The sequence below is a fragment of the Bos indicus genome, chromosome 28 (genome assembly GCF_029378745.1).
Source record: "Bos indicus isolate NIAB-ARS_2022 breed Sahiwal x Tharparkar chromosome 28, NIAB-ARS_B.indTharparkar_mat_pri_1.0, whole genome shotgun sequence".
NCBI classification, from domain to species: Eukaryota; Metazoa; Chordata; class Mammalia; order Artiodactyla; family Bovidae; genus Bos; species Bos indicus.
In genome coordinates this window covers 26,567,339-26,586,596 of record NC_091787.1, presented here as the reverse complement: position 1 = coordinate 26,586,596, position 19,258 = coordinate 26,567,339, and the positions used below count along the sequence as shown (strand labels likewise).

The 19,258-nt window shown below is 47.9% G+C and overlaps 1 protein-coding gene across 3 annotated transcripts in view; it reads left to right on the top strand.

Moving 5' to 3' along the window:
* LRRC20 (leucine rich repeat containing 20) overlaps positions 1–7,205 on the top strand; it is a 71,507-nt gene extending 64,302 nt beyond the window's left edge. For all 3 annotated transcript variants that reach the window (XM_019954041.2, XM_019954043.2, XM_019954042.2), the window contains one exon: positions 4,698–7,205. In XM_019954041.2, coding sequence (XP_019809600.2) covers positions 4,698–4,852 — 155 coding nt within the window. In that variant the 3' untranslated portion in view covers positions 4,853–7,205. The remainder of the gene's footprint in view (positions 1–4,697) is intronic.
* Positions 7,206–19,258: the final 12,053 nt, after the last annotated feature.

The following is a 19,258-nucleotide window of genomic DNA, read 5'->3' as shown; positions in this document are numbered from 1 at the left end:
GATATGTTCTCCTATAAAGTGGTTCAGGAGTTTGGATGGGGACCAGAGGGAATGACAGTGGAGGGGGCCTTTGAGCGGGAATGTGAGGATCCACAAGACTCAGTGAATGGGCATGAGGGCATGCCCCATGGGAGGGGTGAGCTGGGGCTCTTCTTCCTTTCCAGGTGTGCCAAGGTCCAAAGATCTGGCTTCTGTTAGCAACATGATGCCAATGTACCATGTAGCCCTGGGGAGCTTATGTAACCTCTCTAAGCCTCAGTTTTACCACCCACAAAATGCAGATCATTTCATATCCTCCCCTCCACTCTCCAGCCACGTCCCTCTCTTCTTAGGATGCTTGAAGACTGAACGTTCTCCTTTGTGCTTTATCCAGAAACTCTCCATTTGCCTCTTGGGCTTATTGTTTGATAGCTTGGCTAGGCCAGTTGTTGATTCTGCCAGCTTTAATGCAGTCTGTTGGCCCCATTGCTTCTTCCTCTAAGCTGCTCAAATGACCTCCATGGTTAAATCAGGGGAAAGAAATACACTTAATCCCACGCCATCACTCTCCTCCAGCAGAGCCGTTTGGAGAACGCCGAAGACTCTGAAGAGGCCAACTCCGTGGGTGGTACTTGGAAATGACAGGCTGAGAACTCAGGGAGTGCTGCTCTCTCTAGGCCTGGAGTCACGCAGATTTGCTCTAAGGCTGGGCTGCAGCAGGTCTTCATGCCATGCCCAGCAAACCTCGGCAGGGGCATCCCAGGGAGACCCTCCTCCCCATCTCAGGCGCACTGGCCACTTTGCAATCCTCAGGCCTCCCTAGCTGCAGGATGGAGGAGTCATATAGTTCAGAGAGAGAAAAGTCCTTAGCAACCCCTAGTTCTTGCTTGAAAGCAGGCCAGGGGGAACAGACGTCACTTAGGGGATGGTAGACAATGGGGAACCTGATTAGGTATTGAGAGTGAAACTTTCTGGCTCAACCAACTTAGCAGAATTCTTGCTAACACTGAACATGAATGATGAACACTGAAATTCAAAAGTCAGGCCTACTTGAAAAATCCAAGGGAGCTAGAGTAGAGTCAGAGAATCATTGTCAACATAGAGAATCTATGGTTCAGTTTCCTTATCTGCCAAATGGGTCAGTATGAAGGACCATCTGATGCAAGTCCTCAAAGATCAGTTCCCAGAATCAGCCTCTTTTCTGGGGCCCATTTTATTAATAACAATGTGTTAACCTCCCTGAGCCTTGATTATCTCCTGTGTCACCTGGGATTTAATGGTAACTACTCTGTGAAATGACCTGAGTTTTTAAAAAAATAATTAATTTTAATCAGAGGATAATTTCTTTACAGTATTGTGGTGATTATTGCTATACATCAACGTGAATCGTCCACGAGTGCACGTGTCTCCCCATCCTGAATGTCCCCCCCACCTCCCTCCCCACCCCATCCTTCTGTATTGTCCCAGAGCACCAGCTTTGAGGACCCTGCTTCATGCCTCGAACTTGCACTGATGACCTGACTTTTAAAAGAAAATTATTTGTTTATTTATTATTGACTGCTCCAGGTCTTTCGTTGCTGCGTGCGGCTTTCGCTAGTTGTGAGTGGGGGCTACTCGTCCTTGCAGTGTATGAGCTTCTCATTGCAACGGCTTCTCTTGTTGCAGAGCACAGGCTCTAGGGTGGGGGGACTCAGTAGTTGCAACTCGGGGGCTCTAGAACATAAGCTCAGTTGTTTTGGCGCATGGGGCTTAGTTGCTCCAAGGCATATGAAATCTTCCTGGACCAGAGATGGAACCTGTGTCCCCTACCTTGGCAGGCAGAGTCTTATCTGCTGTGCCACCAGGGCGGTCCATGAACTGACTTCTTAAGAGCCCAAGGCAAGAGGATTTTCTTATCTGGGCCATCAGGGGCAGAGGGGATGATGTCTGTCCTGCGTACCCAGCTGCCAGGTGTGCTGCCGGCCATGGCTGTTACAAAGCTGGTGTGCTAACACAGAGAAGGGAAGCTTCCAAGTCATTAGCCCTTCTCTTCCCAGCCATTGTTGGTAGGGCACTTGGGAGCTCACTGTACATGAAGAGAGACAAGGAATTCCACAGGCAGCCCCTTCCTTTGGCTCCCACTCCTGCAGCCCCACCCCCACCCCCAGTAAGGAGCATAGAGGAACAGGCTGCTAGCAGCTGGGTAACGTGACATGAGCGTGCGGATGTGCTCCAGAGAAAGCAGAAGCTGAGTGGGCATTGATAGCAGTTGATCTTGCTTTTCCTCCACTCCCAGGAACAGCGTCTGCTCACAACCTAGTGATCTGGAAATGCCTTATCTCTGCATCTTTCCCTACCTGAGCCCCCATGTTTGCCTTGGGCTCTGGGTCCCTCCCCATCACCTCCTTCATGGCTCCTGTCCTCTCATCTATCACGTAGGTTCCTGTCTGTCAAACGGAGCCCCCCTGGCAGCGCTCTAGCCAGTCTTGCTTGGGACCCAGCTCCCGGCCGTGACCCACCCTAGTAACTCCCTGCCAGCTGCCCAGAACATGTTTTTGCGCCCACCATGTCTACGTGCCACCTATGGTGTTTGGCCCTGGGGATTCAAGGACAAAGGAAAGACTCTGCTCTTAGGAGGTTAAGAATTTCTCCTGCGTCCAGCATTAGACCCTTGGTCTAATTGATAGAGCCAGTCCCCAGGGAGCTCAGAGCCAGTCACCCCAGGGTACTAAAGGGAGAGCAAACTCCTGTACCTGTGATCAGATGTTTGATGTTACCATCACAAAAAGATTGTGACTTGCTGAAGGCTCAGGTGATGGGGAACATTTTTTTTTTTAGCAATAAAGTATTTTAAAATTAAGGTACGTGTATATATTTTTAGACATAATGCTATTGCATATTTAATAGACTACAGGGTAGGGTAACAACTTTTATATGCGCTGGGAAACCAAAATATTCAGATGACTCCCTTTTTTGAGATATTCACTTTGTTGCCGTGGGCTGGAACCAAACCCGTGGTGTCTCTGAGGAATGACTGCACAGATATTCTCTTTCATCCTTAAACGACTATGTCAGGTATATACTGTTATTATCCTGATATGAAGTTCATTTTATTATTTTTTAATTAAAGTATAGTTTTAGGTATATCGTGAAGTGATTCAGCTATACATATATTAATATATACTTTTTCAGGTTTCTTACCCACATAGATTATTACAAGATAATGAAAATAGCTTCCTATGCTATACAGTAAATCCTTGTTATTTTTTTATATATAGTGGCGTGGATCTGTTAATCCCATACTCCTAATTTATTGCTCCTCTACTCTGCCTTGGGATTCCCAGGTGGCTTGGTGGTAAAGAATCCAGTGCCAGTGCAGGAGACACAGGAGACTAGGGTTCAATCCCTGGGTCAGGAAGATTCCCCTGGAGAAGGAAATGGCAACCCACTCTAGTATTCTTGACTGTAGAATCCCATGGGCAGAGGAGCCTGGCGGGCTACAGTTCACGGGGTCGCAGAGTCGAACACCACTGAGTGAACACACATGCACCCTGCCTCTCCCCTTGGATAACCATGAATGTGCTTTATATGTCTGTGAGCCTGCTTTTGTTTTGTAAATAACTTAATTTGTATTATATTTTAGATACCACACAGAAATGATATATGGTATTTGTCTGTTTCTATCTGACTTACTTCACTCAGTATATTATTCTTTAGGTCCATCTGTGTTGCTACAAATAACATTATTTCATTGTTTTTTTCATGGCTGCATAGTATTCCATCATGTCACACACGACATCTTCTTCATCCACTCTTCTGTTGATGGACACTTAGGTTGCGTCCATGTCCTGGCTATTGTAAACAGTGCTACTATGAACATTATGTTGCATATATCTTTTCAAATTAGAGTTTCTGTCTTTTCCATAAATATATGACATGAGATTTAGTAATTTGCTTTAGGCGCACAGTGGTTATGTGGCTGACCTGGGACTGGAACCAGAGACTGAGTGATTCTAAAGTTTAGGTGTGAGGAACTGTAAATGTTACCAAGTTTTAATATAGCTTTAAAGAAAATGTGATAAAATTAACCATTTTAAAATGTCCAGTTCAGTGGCATTTGATACATTGACACTGCTCTGCAACTGTCAACTCTGTCTAGTTCCAAAATACTTTATCACCCCAAAGGAGGCCCTGCACCCATTAAGTAGTCCCTCTCCAACCCTTCCTTCCCCAGTCCCTGGCAACCACTAATCTACTTTCTGTCCCTATGGTTTTGCTTATTCTGGACATTTCATAGGAAAAGAATCACGCACTCTGTGATCTCTGACGTCCGGCTTCTTTCACTCGGCATAACGTTTTTCAGGTTCATCTGTGTTGTAGCCTCTGTCAAGCTGATATTCCATGGTTTGTCTGTACTGCTTTTTGTTCATCCATTCATCATTTGTGGACACCAGCTGTCGTGAATAGCGCTGCTGTGAACACATGTACACAAGTATTTTGAGTACCTATTTGCAATTCGGTGAATTCCACTCAGGAGTGGCATGGCTGGGATAAGTGGTAATCCTGCGTTTAATAGGATGCTTTCCTGCCTGTGGTTGTATCTCCCTGGTGGGTCCCAATGGCCTCTCGCACAGGGCTGGGTACCTAGTGCTGAGCCCACATCCAGTGAGTGAATCCATCATCCTTCTTCTCTGCCCACGTGTCCCCAACCCCCTAACCTGTCCCTTTCTCCCTGACAGACGTGCCCGTGGAGAAGCTGGCTGCCATGCCTGCCTTGCACCTCATCAACCTGCGCTTCAACCCGCTGAACGCCGAGGTGCGCGTCATCGCCCCACCACTCATCAAGTTCAACATGCTCATGTCTCCAGAGGGCGCCCGGGCCCCCCCACCCTAGGCCTGCCTCCTCATGCCCACCCAGCAAGGGACAGAGGCCACCTGGCCTGGCGCCCTAGGGGAGGGAGTCCCATGGGCCTGTGTGAGGCCAAGCTTGGGGGGCTGGGGGCGGGCGGGCTGAGTAGCGCGTGGTGGGAGGGTGCGGCGGTCCGGATAGATAGGTAGAGCAGTAGTGGGCCCTGGAGTACCTGGATGGAGGAGGCAAGGAGGGGCTTGGAGCCCAGACTCCCCGCACTCACAGCTTCTGTGCAAACCTGAGCAGGTCCTCTGAGCCTTACAATTCGAGAAAGGGGGCAATGGCGGGGGCTTTTGCCTCCTTTTGGCTCCTAGAAGGCTTTTGGCAGAACACATACCTCCAAGTTACCTTCAAGTCATCAGTACCTTCTGGGCCCATGGATGAGCATTGCTGCGCATTTTCCGGGCCCTTTTGGGTTTGAGGCCTTGTTTCTAGTGCTAAGAGCCAGCAGCTGCCCTGAGAGTGACAGAAGACAACTTCCATCTATTTATTGTTTCCTGAGGACCGACCTGGATGAGGCCCTCCACTGTGCCCCGTCCTCAGCCCTCTGGGCCCCTGGATTGGCGCGAACCCGAACTAGGAGTCACGGGAAAGCTGCAGAGAGTGTGGCCCAGCGCTGCGGCACGGCTGAGAATGTTTGTGTAGGGGCCCAAGGACCGGCGGGAGCATATCAAGTAGGCTCTGTGCTTCCCCATGACTAAGAAATCAGTGGCGTTGGAAGTCCAGACTGCTCCCTCCCTCCTCCGTGGTGACCAGGTTTGCCTGGCATCAGTCCTGCTGCAGGAACGGCGACCCAGAGAGAAACATGGCCATTTGCACCTGTGCCACCCTCAGCACAGTCACCCTCAGACAGTTGGCTGACTGCCTTGTCATTGGTCCATGTGGGGGCAGAAGGCACCATGGACCACTGGATTTGTGACCAGCCAGTTCCCAGGCTGCCACCACCCAGAGCCCTGATGACCTAGTCATCTCTAGACCCTCGATCTGGAGTCTAGGGTGTGGCCAGGTAATTGTGTGACCAGCCATCTCTGTTTGCCCGGGACTGAGGGGTTTCCTGGGACGTGGGACTTTCAGTGCTAACACTGGGACAGCATCTGGCAAATGGGCAACTGGTCCCTCCATGGGGCCTGGGGCTCTGGCTTCCTGACCACACCTGTGGTTTGGACAACTACTGACCCCGTGATCCCTAGATATATCTACCTCCCACCTTCTCATCTGTGGAGCTAGCAGACTCAGAGACCAGAGCCCACCTGGCCTGAGCTACAGGAGACAGTGGAGGCCTCAGGACTTGCAGCAAGCTAGACTACCCGGATCCTACATCTGTGGACTAGTGGCCCTCTTCCCGTCCTGAGGTTAGGCTGTTCAGAGCTCAGACCGCTGCTCAGAGCACTAACCGTTTCTCAGAATGCTCCCAGGCTCACTCCCCGTCCCCGGCTCCACGTCCTGCCCCTGCCCGGGCCTTCGGTCTCGGCAGGAGGCTGACTGGTTGGCCCACTGTTGGCCCATTGCTGAGTGATCAGTGTTCGCTCTGCTCATCTTCCAAGGCCTGGTTGGTGAAGCTCTGGGGGAAAGTGTTTTCAGGTTGAGGAGGCTGAAATGGGATCTCCTAGGGCTTCGGAGTTCAGCCCTGGACGGTGGGGACAAGTGAGCAAGCCTGTGGTCCAGCCCAGGCTGGTTGGGATAACCTAGACTGTGTCCTGGAGTGGGGTTTTCCTTGTCAAAGAAGGGGTGCACTTTTCCGATATGCAGGAAGATACTGTATGGCCAGAGCCTTGCAGCTCTAGTGTGGTCTGTGGGGATGCCTGCAGAGTTGGCATCCATGGGAGCGCGATAGAAATGCAGAATCCCAGGCCCCATTCTAGACTTCTGGAACCAGAAACTGCATTTCAGAAGATCGCCAGCTGATTCCCACAAACAGGGGCCTGGGGTGATCCTGGGGACATTCTCAGAGTCGAGGGTGAAGGTTCTCGGCTCTCCCTCTGCACCATCGGTGGAGTCTGAGTCTGCTTATGTCCCCCTAAACCAGCCCTCAGAGCCCCTGGGCCCCTTTGATCTTTCCAGAGGCTGCGTGGTGCTCCCAGTGAAGGGACTGATCCAAAGCCACCAGGAGAGGAGAGCCGGCTTTGCTTGGCCTTCCTGGCTAACCTCTGCTGCTTCCCCAGGTCATCGCCTAAGGCCCTTAGACAGGGTGGCTTCTGGAAGCTGTTTTCTACTCTGCTTGGAGAGTTTGCCCATGCCTGCTGGGAAAGCTTGGGCAGTCAGAGAAGGCCCCACATCAAAGCCCACTGTGTGAGTGAGCCCTTCGCTTCAGGCTGCAATAAAGAATGCGTTGGTTTCATCTGCCTGTTGGTGTTTGATTCATTCTCATGCACAGATCTCACGTGGCCCTAGTGGTGACCCCATTCACCGGCAAAGAGGAGGGGCTGCCCCTCTGATTGAAATTATGGGGTAAAGCAGCTTGCGGCTTGGAATATTCACAGTGGGCAGAGGCACAGACAGGCAGAGTTGATGCCTGCCCTGACACTGTGTGGCTGCAGAGGTCTAAACATCAGTCTGGGGGGACCTGGTACCTGCAGAAGGATGAAGGGGCCCACTGTCCCCGCCTTGCCATTTCTCCCTGACTGATGCCAGAAATTATACCCTTAGTGGGTCATTTCTCAGGGTCTAAAGTTCTCAAGGAGGGGTCTCAGGACCAGCCAGGGAGTTGGTTAGAGATCTCACCCCAACTCCACAGCTACAGAATCAGATCCTCCGGAGGTGGAGCCCAGCACTCCACTTTAATGATCTTTAACTCCAGGTGTTCTGATGCAGGTGAGAAACTGCTCCTGGGTTCAAGGTTTAAGTCAGTTTTTGTTTTCTGAATCTGGGAGATCAACCTGAGTTTGCCTTGAGTTTTAGGCCAGCCCTGCCATCACTTTTGTTTAACAAACACATGTAGAGCTTAATGCACACCAGGCAGTGTCTAAGCATGTTATGGATATTAACTCATTTAATCTACCTAACAACTGCAGTGAGTTCTGTGCATTGGACAAATTCCTTTCCTCTCTCTGGACCCTGTTTGCTGTCTGTAAAGGGAAGGGGCTGTAAGGAGATCCCCAAGGGGCTTTCTAGAACTCACTCTGTCTGTGGTTCTGGGGGCTTCACTATGGCTGTGTCTTTGGACCAGCCTGGACTCAGGCTGCCACTCACCCCACCCCAAAGGTCGAACAGAAGACTCCCCCGACTCTGTTTTTTCTTGCTGAATGCTGGCTCACCAAAAGTATCATAGGCTGAGAGTGTTGGTCAGACAGAGCCGAGACAACTTTTCTCCAGGTCGGGGAGATCTTTACCACACCTTCCCAGCGTGCCAGCATAGGGAGGGCACAGTCACAGGAAGGAGATTTCCGAGTCTGGTTTCAGGTGGGGCTTTCTGTGCAGGGAAAGATGCCTTGACTAGGATAGCATAAAGATCGTGATAGAGTTTAGGATAGGTGGACACAAGGAGACGTTTTGAGGCGAGGGGTTCAAAGAGTCTTAAGATGTAAGCTCTTAAGTAAGAGCTTAAATGTAAGATCAGAAACTATAAAACTCTTAGAGGAAAACATAGGCAGAACACTCGATGACAAAGCAGTATCTTCTATGACCCACCTCCTAGAGTAATGGAAATAAAAACAAAAATAAACAAGTGGGACCTAATTAAACTTAAAAGCTTTTTGCACAGTAAAGGAAACTACAAACAAGGTGAAAAGACAACCCTCAGAATGGGAGACTGACAAAGACTTAATTTCCAAAATATACAAGCAGCTCATACAACTCAATACCAGAAAAACAACCCAATCAAAAAGTGGGAAAGAGACCTAAACACATTTCTCCAAAGAAGACATACAGATGGCTAACAAACACATGAAAAGATGCTCAACATCACTCATTAGAGAAATGCAAATCAAAACTACAATGAGATGTCACCCTGCACCAGTCAGAATGGCCATCATCAAAAAGTCTACAAACAATAAATGCTGGAGAGTGTGTGGAGAAAAGGAAACCCTCTTGCATTGCTGGTGGGAATGTAAATTGCTGCAAATCAATGTAAATTGATACAGCCACTATGGAAGACAGTATGGAGATTCCTTTGAAAACTAGGAATAAAATCACCATATGACCCAGCAATCCCACTCCTAGACATATACTCTTGAGAAAACCATAATTGAAAAAGACACATGTACCCCAATGTTCATTGCAGTGCTATTTGTAATAGCTAGGACAAGAAAGCAACCTAGATGTCCATCAACAGATGAATGGATAAAGAAGCTGTGGTACATATACACAATGGAATATTACTCAGCCATAAAAGGGAGCACATTTGAGTCAGTTCTGATGAGGCGGACAAACCTAGAGCCTATTAGAGTAAAGTAAGTCAGAAATGTAACTATCATATGTTCTCGCATATGTATGGAATCTAGAAAGTTGGTACTGGTGAATTAATTTTCAGGGCAGCAATGGAGAAACAGAAAACAGACCTAAGGACACGGGGAAGGGAGGAGGAAGAGGGTGAGATGTATGGAGAGAGAAACATGGACATTTACAATACCATATGCAAAATAGATAGCCAGCAGGAATTTTCTGTATGACTCAGGGAATTCAAACAGGGGCTCTGTGATAATCTAGAAGGGTGGGGTGGGGAGGGAGATGGGAGGTTTGGGAAGGAGAGGAAATGGGTGTACCTATGGCTGATTCTTGTTGATGTATGACAGAAAATCACAAATTCTGTAAAGCAATTATCCCCCAATTAAAAAAAAGTGAAAAATATTTATTAAAAGGAAAAAAAGATGTAAATTTTTTTTTCTTTTTTTTTTTTTGGCTGTGCTGAGTGATATGTGGGATCTTAGTTCTCTGACCAAGGATTGAACCTGTGCCCCCTGCATTGGGAATACAGTTTCTTAACACTGGATGGCCAGTGAAGTCCCTGTAAGCTCTCTTTTGATGCTGTTTACTAAAGAGTTCGGAGAAGGCAATGGCACCCCACTCCAGTACTCTTGCCTGCAGAATCCCAGGGACGGGGGAGCCTGGTGGGATGCTGTCTATGGGGTCGCACAGAGTCGGACACGACTGAAGCGACTTAGCAGCAGCAGCAGCAACTAAAGAGTTAAGCAGTTTGATGTTCCTTTAAATGATAGTTTCAGGAATTTCCTAGAATGAACAATACAATGATTTACAACTTTTACTCTCTGGGCAAGAATTTCCTGGATTAGTACAGTTGTGTTGAATATGATAAGATACAAGGACTTATTAATGTTGACAGGAAGATGTGTGGGGCTAGAGGGCTGCTTTGTGTGAGAATACAGCTGACATATAACATTATGTTAGTTTCAGGTGTATAACAGTGATTCCCTGTGTGCATAAACTGTGAAATGACCATCACAGTAAGTCTAGTTAACGTCCATCAGCACACGTAGGGGGTTTTGGTTTTCAGTCTCCCCCAGGTTCAGTGTTGGATCCTAGGCCTGACTTTGGAGCTACACTTTACTGACTGTAAAGGATACCCTTTACTTTACTGAAACGTGCCTGTCCCTTCTCAGAAAGCTGGCCCTGGGACGGGGAGCAGTTCCTGGAAAGGTGAGCATTGGCAGGGGCCCAGAAGTTCTGGCCAGAGTGCTGGGAGAGATGCCAAGGCCAAGAAGGGCAGGCCTGGGAGTCTGCATCACTGGGCCACTGGGCAGGACATGAGCTGGGCTGGGTCCAAGAGCAGTCAGATCACTCTGTGGACATGAGCCTCAGGGATGGGTGGGCTGAACCTGTCCCTCAGAAAAGGGGCACAAGTCCAGCTGCTCTAGGTCTGAGCAGGAGCACTCATTGGGCCCCTACTGTTTATCAGCTCTGGGCAGTGCTTCTATGTCTTCTTGCTTACTATCAGCAACACGTCCTTGGTCCTCACTCTGCAGACGAGGACAGCCTTAGGCCCTAGGGGTTAATGTGTGCCTTGGAAGAAGTAGAGCTGGGGTTTGAGCTGGGAGGCTGGCTGGGATGGGAGATGCCATTGCTTTTTCCAACTCACATGTTCTTTCTCCCATCACATTCCTATGAAGACCCCCTGAGCCTTGCTTTTCTCATCCATAAAATGGGTGCTAAGACTGCCTCCCGTCATGCCTCAGGTAGTAGAGGTAAGTATCCCTTGGCGGTCAGCAGTATGCCCACTTCATACACCTAAGAGCTTCCTCATCCTTCTGCTTACACCGGTCCTAGTGTGGGCTCAACTCGAGTGCCCTGACAAGAACATGTCTCTCAGGGAAGCACAGAGCTGTTTGTCACGCACCCCTGGAGGACATCTGGATGCTGATGGGAGATTTCATCCCACAGGAAATGAGAAGACTGACAGCTCACTGCCAGCTCCACAACTCAGGAATCTAGGAGGTTCTGCATTGGGCCTCCAAGGACAACTAATAACTCGTGTAACTCAGAGCCTTGGCTAGGAGTCAGCTGAGGCTCATGCTCCTCTGTGTACACCCTCTCTCCTCTAGATGGAAAACACTTACATTAGGGTGTCTTCAGGGGTGGGCCCTGCAGAACTGCCACAGGACGCAACTCCGATGGGTGCCAGTCATGATGCATTCTAGCTCACTGGCACCAGTTACCTAGAAAATGGGTTCCCAGGTGGTTTGGTGGTAAAGAATCCACCTACCAAAGCAGGATATGCAGGTGCGATCCCTGGGTCGGGAAGATCCCCTGGACTAGGAAATGGCAGTATTCTTGCCTGGGAAATCCAACGGACAGAGGAGCTTGGTGGGCTAGTCTATGGGGGTCGCAAAACCGTCAGACACGACAGAGCATGCAGGCCACGCCTGGGAATGAACCCTTCAATGAACCTAGAAAATAACATGCATGGGCCCTGGGGGTTGGACAAGGGTGGTCCTGGATCTCCTGGCTGTATAAGAGACTAAGTCACCGGGATGTTTTAAGATGCAGATTCCAAACCCACCTGAGCCCCAGTAAACCAGACTCAAAGCAGGGCCTCCACCTCTGCACCTTAAAGAGTCTCTGTTTCTCCCCCACGCAGCACCCAGAGGATCCTTTTATTATTAAAAAAAAAAAAAAAAAATGTTTTTAGCTGTGCTGTGTGACTTGTAAACAGGGATTGATTAGTTCCCTGACCAGGAATTGAACCTGGGCCCTGGTGGGGTAAGTGTGGAATCCTAACCACTGGACCTCCAGGGAATTCCCCAGAGGATCCTTTTAAATCCTAAGTCCCTATCTCCCCACATCCTCCAGGGTCTCCATGGCACTCCAGTGTAAAAGCCAAGTCCTTACAGTGGTCTCTAGGACCAGGTGTGAGCTTCCCTTCATTATCTCTCTGGTCCTTTTTTCCCCCTTCTTCACTGCACTTCGAGGCACACTGGCCTCCCGCTGTTCCTCCAGCACCCCAGGTGTGCGCATGCCTCAGGGCCTTTGTCATCCTAAGGACTGACAAGAGTAGGAAGTCTTTGCTTTGGTCTTTCATCCCTCACAAGTGGGGCTTCCCTGGTGGCTTAGCAGTAAAGAATCCACCTGCCAATGCAGGAGACATGAGCTCGATCCCTGGGTTGGGAAGATTGCTTGGAGAAGGGCAACCCACTCCAGTGTTCTTGCTAGGAAAATCCCTGGACAGAGAAGCCTGGTGGGCTACCGTCCATAGGGTTGCAAAGAGTCGGACACAACTGAAGCGATTGAGCGCACACACACATGCCCTCACAAGCCATGGGTCGTGGCTGGGCTTTTCCTAATAGAGTGCCGGTGGCCAGTGTGCACTAGCCTACCACTGTGACCGTTGCTTTCGGCTTAGCATCACCCTCTCCCTGTGATCCTATTCCAACCCTTGATAGGATTTCCAGAAGGATTCCTATACCCAAAGTTGAGAGGTTGGAGGGGGCTCTTGCTCTTGGTGTGGTCTTCAGATGAGCTGCATCAACAGCACCTGGGGGATGTTAGACCCAGAGGATGGGTCCCTCCCCAGACCTTCTGAATCAGAATCTGCGTGTTTTCTTTTTCAAGAAAATTCTGAAGTTTTAATTAACATTTAATCAGCATTCATTAGTCCTTCTATTCACTGATATTGAAACTTGCAAGTAAAAATGACAAGATTCATTTCATTATCTTATCTGATGGCCACTTTAAAGGATAATGATACATTTCTCATGTGATAAATTTCATACTGCTCAAGCTGCTAAAAATGACTAAAAAATTAAGTATCTGGAAAATGGAAACAGGATTATCAAGAATAGTTTAAGCCAATCGTCTTTCATCTCCTGGATTGGAAACTACTTTGACCCTTAACAAAATCAGCATTTTTCTGGCATCATAACCTTGAACAGACAACGGGCTGTCTGTGCACAAATAGGGTAGATACACGTTAGTGAATAAGGGGAGGGAGAAAAAGTGTAATTTACAAAGTATTGTCTAGTGTAAATTTTTGAGTGAATTCTCTGAGAAAAACTGGGCACACAGAGATAAGTAAGAAAGCCCTAGGTCCTGGGAGAAATGGAAGAGGAAACAGTTTGAGAAAACTGAGAAAGGGAAGTTCAAGGACTAGCTAGGCGAGGTTGTTGAGTAGTTGGGTGTTTACCCAACAGTAACTGGCACACCTCCTACCTCAAGCGCTCAGGCTCTTTTTGAGGAGGCAACACTCTCGACAGTTTCCTATTCACACCCCTAGACTCATTGATACATATTCACATTATATATCACTTGTTAATGGTTTTACCCAAACGGCAGTATATTATACACACTGACTGCTCTGCACTTCACTTTTTTCATTTGACAAAATAAATTGAAGACTTGTTCCATTTTGATATGTAATAAAGTCACTTGCTTCTTTTTAATGGGTGAAATATATTCCATTGTATCAATGTGCTGTCATTTATCCAGTCCTCAGCCAACCCTGACAGAGATACGGAGTTTAGTCTAAAAAGCCAAATATAAGTGAGAAAACGTATTCATATATATTCCCTTTTACATACAAAATAAGGATCATTTTGGATCTTATATCTGCTAAATCAAACTGGATATTCATAGGTCCAGGACTTATTTCATGATCTACTTCAGTGATGAGAAGATGCCTAGAATCACTATCCATATTTGCCATTTTTCTCAGACTCCAAGAATAGTTCTATGAAGACCTACAAGACCTTCTAGAACTAGCACCCAAAAAAGGTATCCTTTTCATTATAGGGAAGGTGAAGGTGAAGTTGCTCAGTCGTGTCCAACTCTCTGAGACCCCGTGGACTGTAGCCTACCAGGCTTCTCCGTCCATGGGATTCTGCAGGCAAGAATACTGGAGTGGTTTACCATTTCCTTCTCCAGGGGATCTTCCCAACCCAGGGATCGAACCCAGGTATCCCACATTGGAGGCAGACACTTTAACCTCTGAGCCACCAGGGAAGCCATTCATTATAGGGAACTGGAATGCAAAAGTAGGAAGTCAAGAAGCACCTGGAGTAACAGACAAATTTGGCCTTGGGGTACAGAATGAAGCAGGGCAAAGGCTAATAGAGTTCTGCCAAGAGAATGCACTGGTCATAGTAAACACCCTCTTCTAAACACAAGAGAAGACTCTACACATGGACATCACCAGATGGTTGACACTGAAGTCAGATTGATTATATTCTTTGCACCCAAAGATGGAGAAGCTCTACACAGCAAAACAAGACTGGGAGCTGACTGTGGCTCAGATCATGAACTCCTTATTGCCAAATTCAGACTGAAATGGAAGAAAGTGGAGAAAGCCACTAGACCATTCAGGTATGGCCTAAATCAAATCCCTTATGACTATACAGTGAAAGTGAGAAATAGATTTAAGGGACTAGATCTGATAGAGTGCCTGATGAACTATGGAATGAGGTTCGTGACATTGTACAGGAGATAGGAATCAAGACCATCCCCAAGAAAAAGAAATGCAAAAAAGCAAAATGGCTGTCTGAGGAGGCCTTACAAATAGCTGTGAAAAGACAGGAAGCAAAAAGCAAAGGAGAAAAGGAAAGATATAAGCATCTGAATGCAGAGTTCCAAAGAATAGCAAGAAGAGATAAGAAAGCCTTCCTCAGCGATCAATGCAAAGAAATAGAGGAAAACAATAGAATGGGAAAGACTAGAGATCTCTTCAAGAAAATTAGAGATACCAAGGGAACATTTCATGCAAAGATGGGCTCAATAAAGGACAGAAATGGTATGGACCTAACAGAAGCAGGAGATATTAAGAAGAGGTGGCAAGAATACACAGAAGAACTGTACAAAAAAGAGCTTCACGACCCAGATAATCACGATGGTGTGATCACTCACCTAGAGCCAGACATCCTGGAATGTGAAGTCAAGTGGGCCTTAGGAAGCATCACTATGAACAAAGCTAGTGGAGGTGATGGAATTCCAGTTCAGCTATTTCAAATTGTGAAAGAGGATGCTGTAAAAGTGCTGCACTCAATATGCCAGCAAATTTGGAAAACTCAGCAGTGGCCACAGGACTGGAAGAAGTCAGTTTTCATTCCAATCCCAAAGAAAGGCAATGCCAAAGAATGTTCAAACTACCGCACATTTGCACTCATCTCACATGCTAGTAAAGTGATGCTTAAAATTCTCCAAGCCAGGCTTCAGCAATACGTGAACCGTGAACTTCCAGATGTTCAAGCTGGTTTTAGAAAAGGCAGAGGAACCAGAGATCAAATTGTTAACATCCGCTGGATTATCAAAAAAGCAAAAGAGTTCCAGAAAAATATATATTTCTGCTTTACTGACTATGCCAAAGCCTTCGACTGTGTGGATCACAATAAACTGCGGAAAATTCTTAAAGAGATGGGAATACCAGACCTCCTGACCTGCCTCTTGAGAAATCTGTATGCAGGTCAGGAAGCAACAGTTAGAACTAGACATGGAACAACAGACTGGTTCCAAATAGGAAAAGGAGTTCGTCAAGGCTGTATATTGTCACCCTGCTTATTTAACTTATATGCAGGGTACATCATGAGAAACGCTGGGCTGGAGGAAACACAAGCTGGAATCAAGATTGCCGGGAGAAATATCAATAACCTCAGATATGCAGATGAAACCACCCTTATGGCAGAAAGCAAAGAAAAACTAAAGAGCCTCTTGATGAAAATGAAAGAGGAGAGTGAAAAAGTTGGCTTAAAGCTCAACATTCAGAAAAATAAGATCATGGCATCTGGTCCCATCACTTTATGGCAAATAGATGAGGAAACAGTGGAAACAGTGGCTGACTTTATTTTTCTGGGCTCCAAAATCACTGCAGATGGTGATTGCAGCCACGAAATTAAAAGATGCTTACTCCTTGGAAGCAAAGTTATGACCAACCTAGACAGCACATTAAAAAGCAGAGACATTACTTTGTCAACCAAGGTCTGTCTAGTCAAGGCTATGGTTTTTCCAGTGGTCATGTATGGATGTGAGAGTTGGACTATAAAGAAAGCTGAGCACCAAAGAATTGATGCTTTTGAACTGTGGTGTTGGAGAAGACTCTTGAGAGTCCCTTGGACTGCAAGGAGATCCAACCAGTCCATCCTAAAGGAGATCAGTCCTGGGTATTCATTGGAAGGACTGATGCTGAAGCTGAAACTCCAATACTTTGGCCACCTCATGCGAAGAGTTGACTCATTTGAAAAGACTCTGATGCTGGGAAAGATTGAGGGCAGGAGGAGAAGGGGCGACAGAGGATGAGATGGTTGGATGGCATCACCGACTCGATGGACATGGATTTGGGTGGACTCCGGGAGTTGGTGATGGACAGGGAGGCCTGGCGTGCTGCAGTTCATGGGGTCACAAACAGGCGGACACGACTGAGTGACTGAACTGAATTAAGCACTAAAGAAGGGTGTCCTAAGCAGGCCAAGCCCAGAAACTCAGAGAGCTCAGTGGGACGGAGGACACCCTTCCCCAGTCTGCTCACCTTGCTGCAGCCCAGAATCTGTACTTTAACCACCACCACCCCGTCTCCCCCAACATGATTCACAAGGGCTTCCTTTGCGGCTCTGCTGGTAAAGAATCCACCTGAAATGCCTGAAATGTGGGAGACCTGGATTCGATCCCTGGGTTGAGAAGATCCCCTGGAGAAGGGAAAGACTACCCACTCCAGTATTCTGGCCTGGAGAATTCCATGGGGTCGCAAAGTGTCGGACACGACTGAGCGACTTTCACATAATCCATGGGCATGTTCAAGTTTGAGAAGCTTGACTTTTGATGACTCTGTGATCGCCTCTCATATTCTCAAAGTACCTGTGATAGGCAGTGCCAAAGTGTAATTTTCAGAAGCTAAAAACATGACTTTTATAAATATAGGATGATCATGTGTCAGAGATTTTATTCAGCTCATTAATGAGGGAACCAAGACAGTAAAGCTGATTCCCAGGGTGTTTGCATAATCCTGGAAGAAAAAATAATGTTGAAATATGATCACCTTTACATGCAACACTGGTCAGTGTCCTACGAGGCAATAAACAGCCAACGGTGGGGTTGACATTCTTTTCTACTGGACACAAATCCACAAATTACCATGTAACCTCTGAGCATCCATGTCCTTAAGCAATGGTAACTGACAGAGCCACAGGGGAACATTTCATGGGCAAGCCCTTCAAACAGAGCTTCACGCATACATGCAGTTACCATCTTGGCCTCATCTCTAGGTTTTGGGTACTCTTTTCTAATGACCAATTCTCCTGCAAGGATGTTAATATTCCTGGGAGCAAGCTGAACCACCTGTTCTGTGTTTTTGGTAAAGGATGGGAACCATCCACAGATGGCAGGGAGAGGAAAGAACCAGAGGTTCACAGAGGAGGTGAAAAGAAGCTAAACTAAAATCCATACCAGCAGCTCACCGCCCATATATGACTGTGCAGAGTGCTTCCCCACAGCGTGGGAGGGAGATACTCTTTTTATTTCAATTTTCCAGGTGAAACACTGAGAACTGGAGACGACAGAGAACCTGGTCAAGGTCAGACATTAATTGGTGGGCAACCAAACCAAGTCCATATTTCCAGGGATTGGTGACCAGGGCCTGGGAAATGGTTTACAAAAGGCTCTATCTTGTCTGAAGGAGGCCCTGCTGCCCTCAGAGAGCTGTCCACCTCTCCCAAAAGGCCTCAACACTTTGCCATTACTTCTCTGGTCCTGTGATGCTGACCTGACCCCACCTTGACCTAGAAGCCTTCAACCCACCCCCACTCCTCAGGGCATAGGACCCCAGCCAGAGAGCTGCAGTTTCTTGGTGTGGCCCTAGCCCCTCCTCCTGAGGGGACTCTTTAACCTGGGTTCTCAGAGAAGGTAGACCCCAGAGTGGGAAGTTCTTCTGGTCCATAGCTCTCCCACTTTACAGATGGGAACACTGAGCTCCAGAGAGAGTGTTCCAGAGGGGAAGTGGAGCCCTTACCCAACGACATGCAGCGCAGAGCCCAGAAGAATGCTCAGGCTTCTGGCTCCGGCCTTGGGTTCTTTCTGGGGTCCTTGCTGGGTCCTGAGCTCTTCTGCTTGGCACTTCTGGCCTCTTCTTCCGTCCTGGCTGTGCTGTGGGAAGTGAGTCAGCCATTAGCACCTTGGTTTGTCATTTATAAACACAAATAACTCTTCCTTGGGGAAAGCTCATTGATTAGCATTTTAAACCAGTTTGAAGGAAGTGTTGGCCGGCGAAGGAGAAAGAGGGGCACCTCCTGACTCCCAGGAAGGGAGCCCACTCTGGCCCAAACCTCGGTCTCTCTGAAGCTCCCCTGGCCTCACTCTTCACAGGGTTATTCCTGCCCCCGCCACCAAACAGATGCTGAAAATGCTGGCAGTGCCACTGCTTCCTGAGAGCCATGCTACCACCAGGCTGAGACCCCGCTTCCCCTCCTCTGTGGATTCTGATCCTTTATGAAATAGTGGCAACACCAATGGCCTTCCTCACCCCAAAGGCCTGGATGCATTTCCAGCCAGGGAGAGAGATCAAGTCTCCCACTGGAGGTGCTGACTTTCCTACCCCTGGAGAGACATCCGACAGCGCACTCTGCAGCTTCATGTCAGCCCTCTGCGTGGGCACCTCCCAATTCCCTTGGGCATCTCAGAGCACACCTCTATATGCTTAGAGGAGAGGGGGTGCCCGGGAGAGACCAGCACAGGCTTCGTGCACCCCACCCACCAAGGAAGGATGCTAGGGTATAGCAGCAAACAACCAAGGATCTCTGCTCCTGGTTGGGACAGAGAAGGAGTGGTTATAGCCTAGTTAGGGAGACAGGTGTGGGAAGGGAAATAGTACTTCAGTATCAAGACAGTGCAGAGAAGGCTATGGCACCCCACTCCAGTACTTTTGCCTAGAAAATCCCATGGACAGAGGAGCCTGGTAGGCTGCAGTCCATGGGGTCGCTAGAGTCGGACACGACTGAACAACTTCACTTTTACTTTTCACTTTCATGC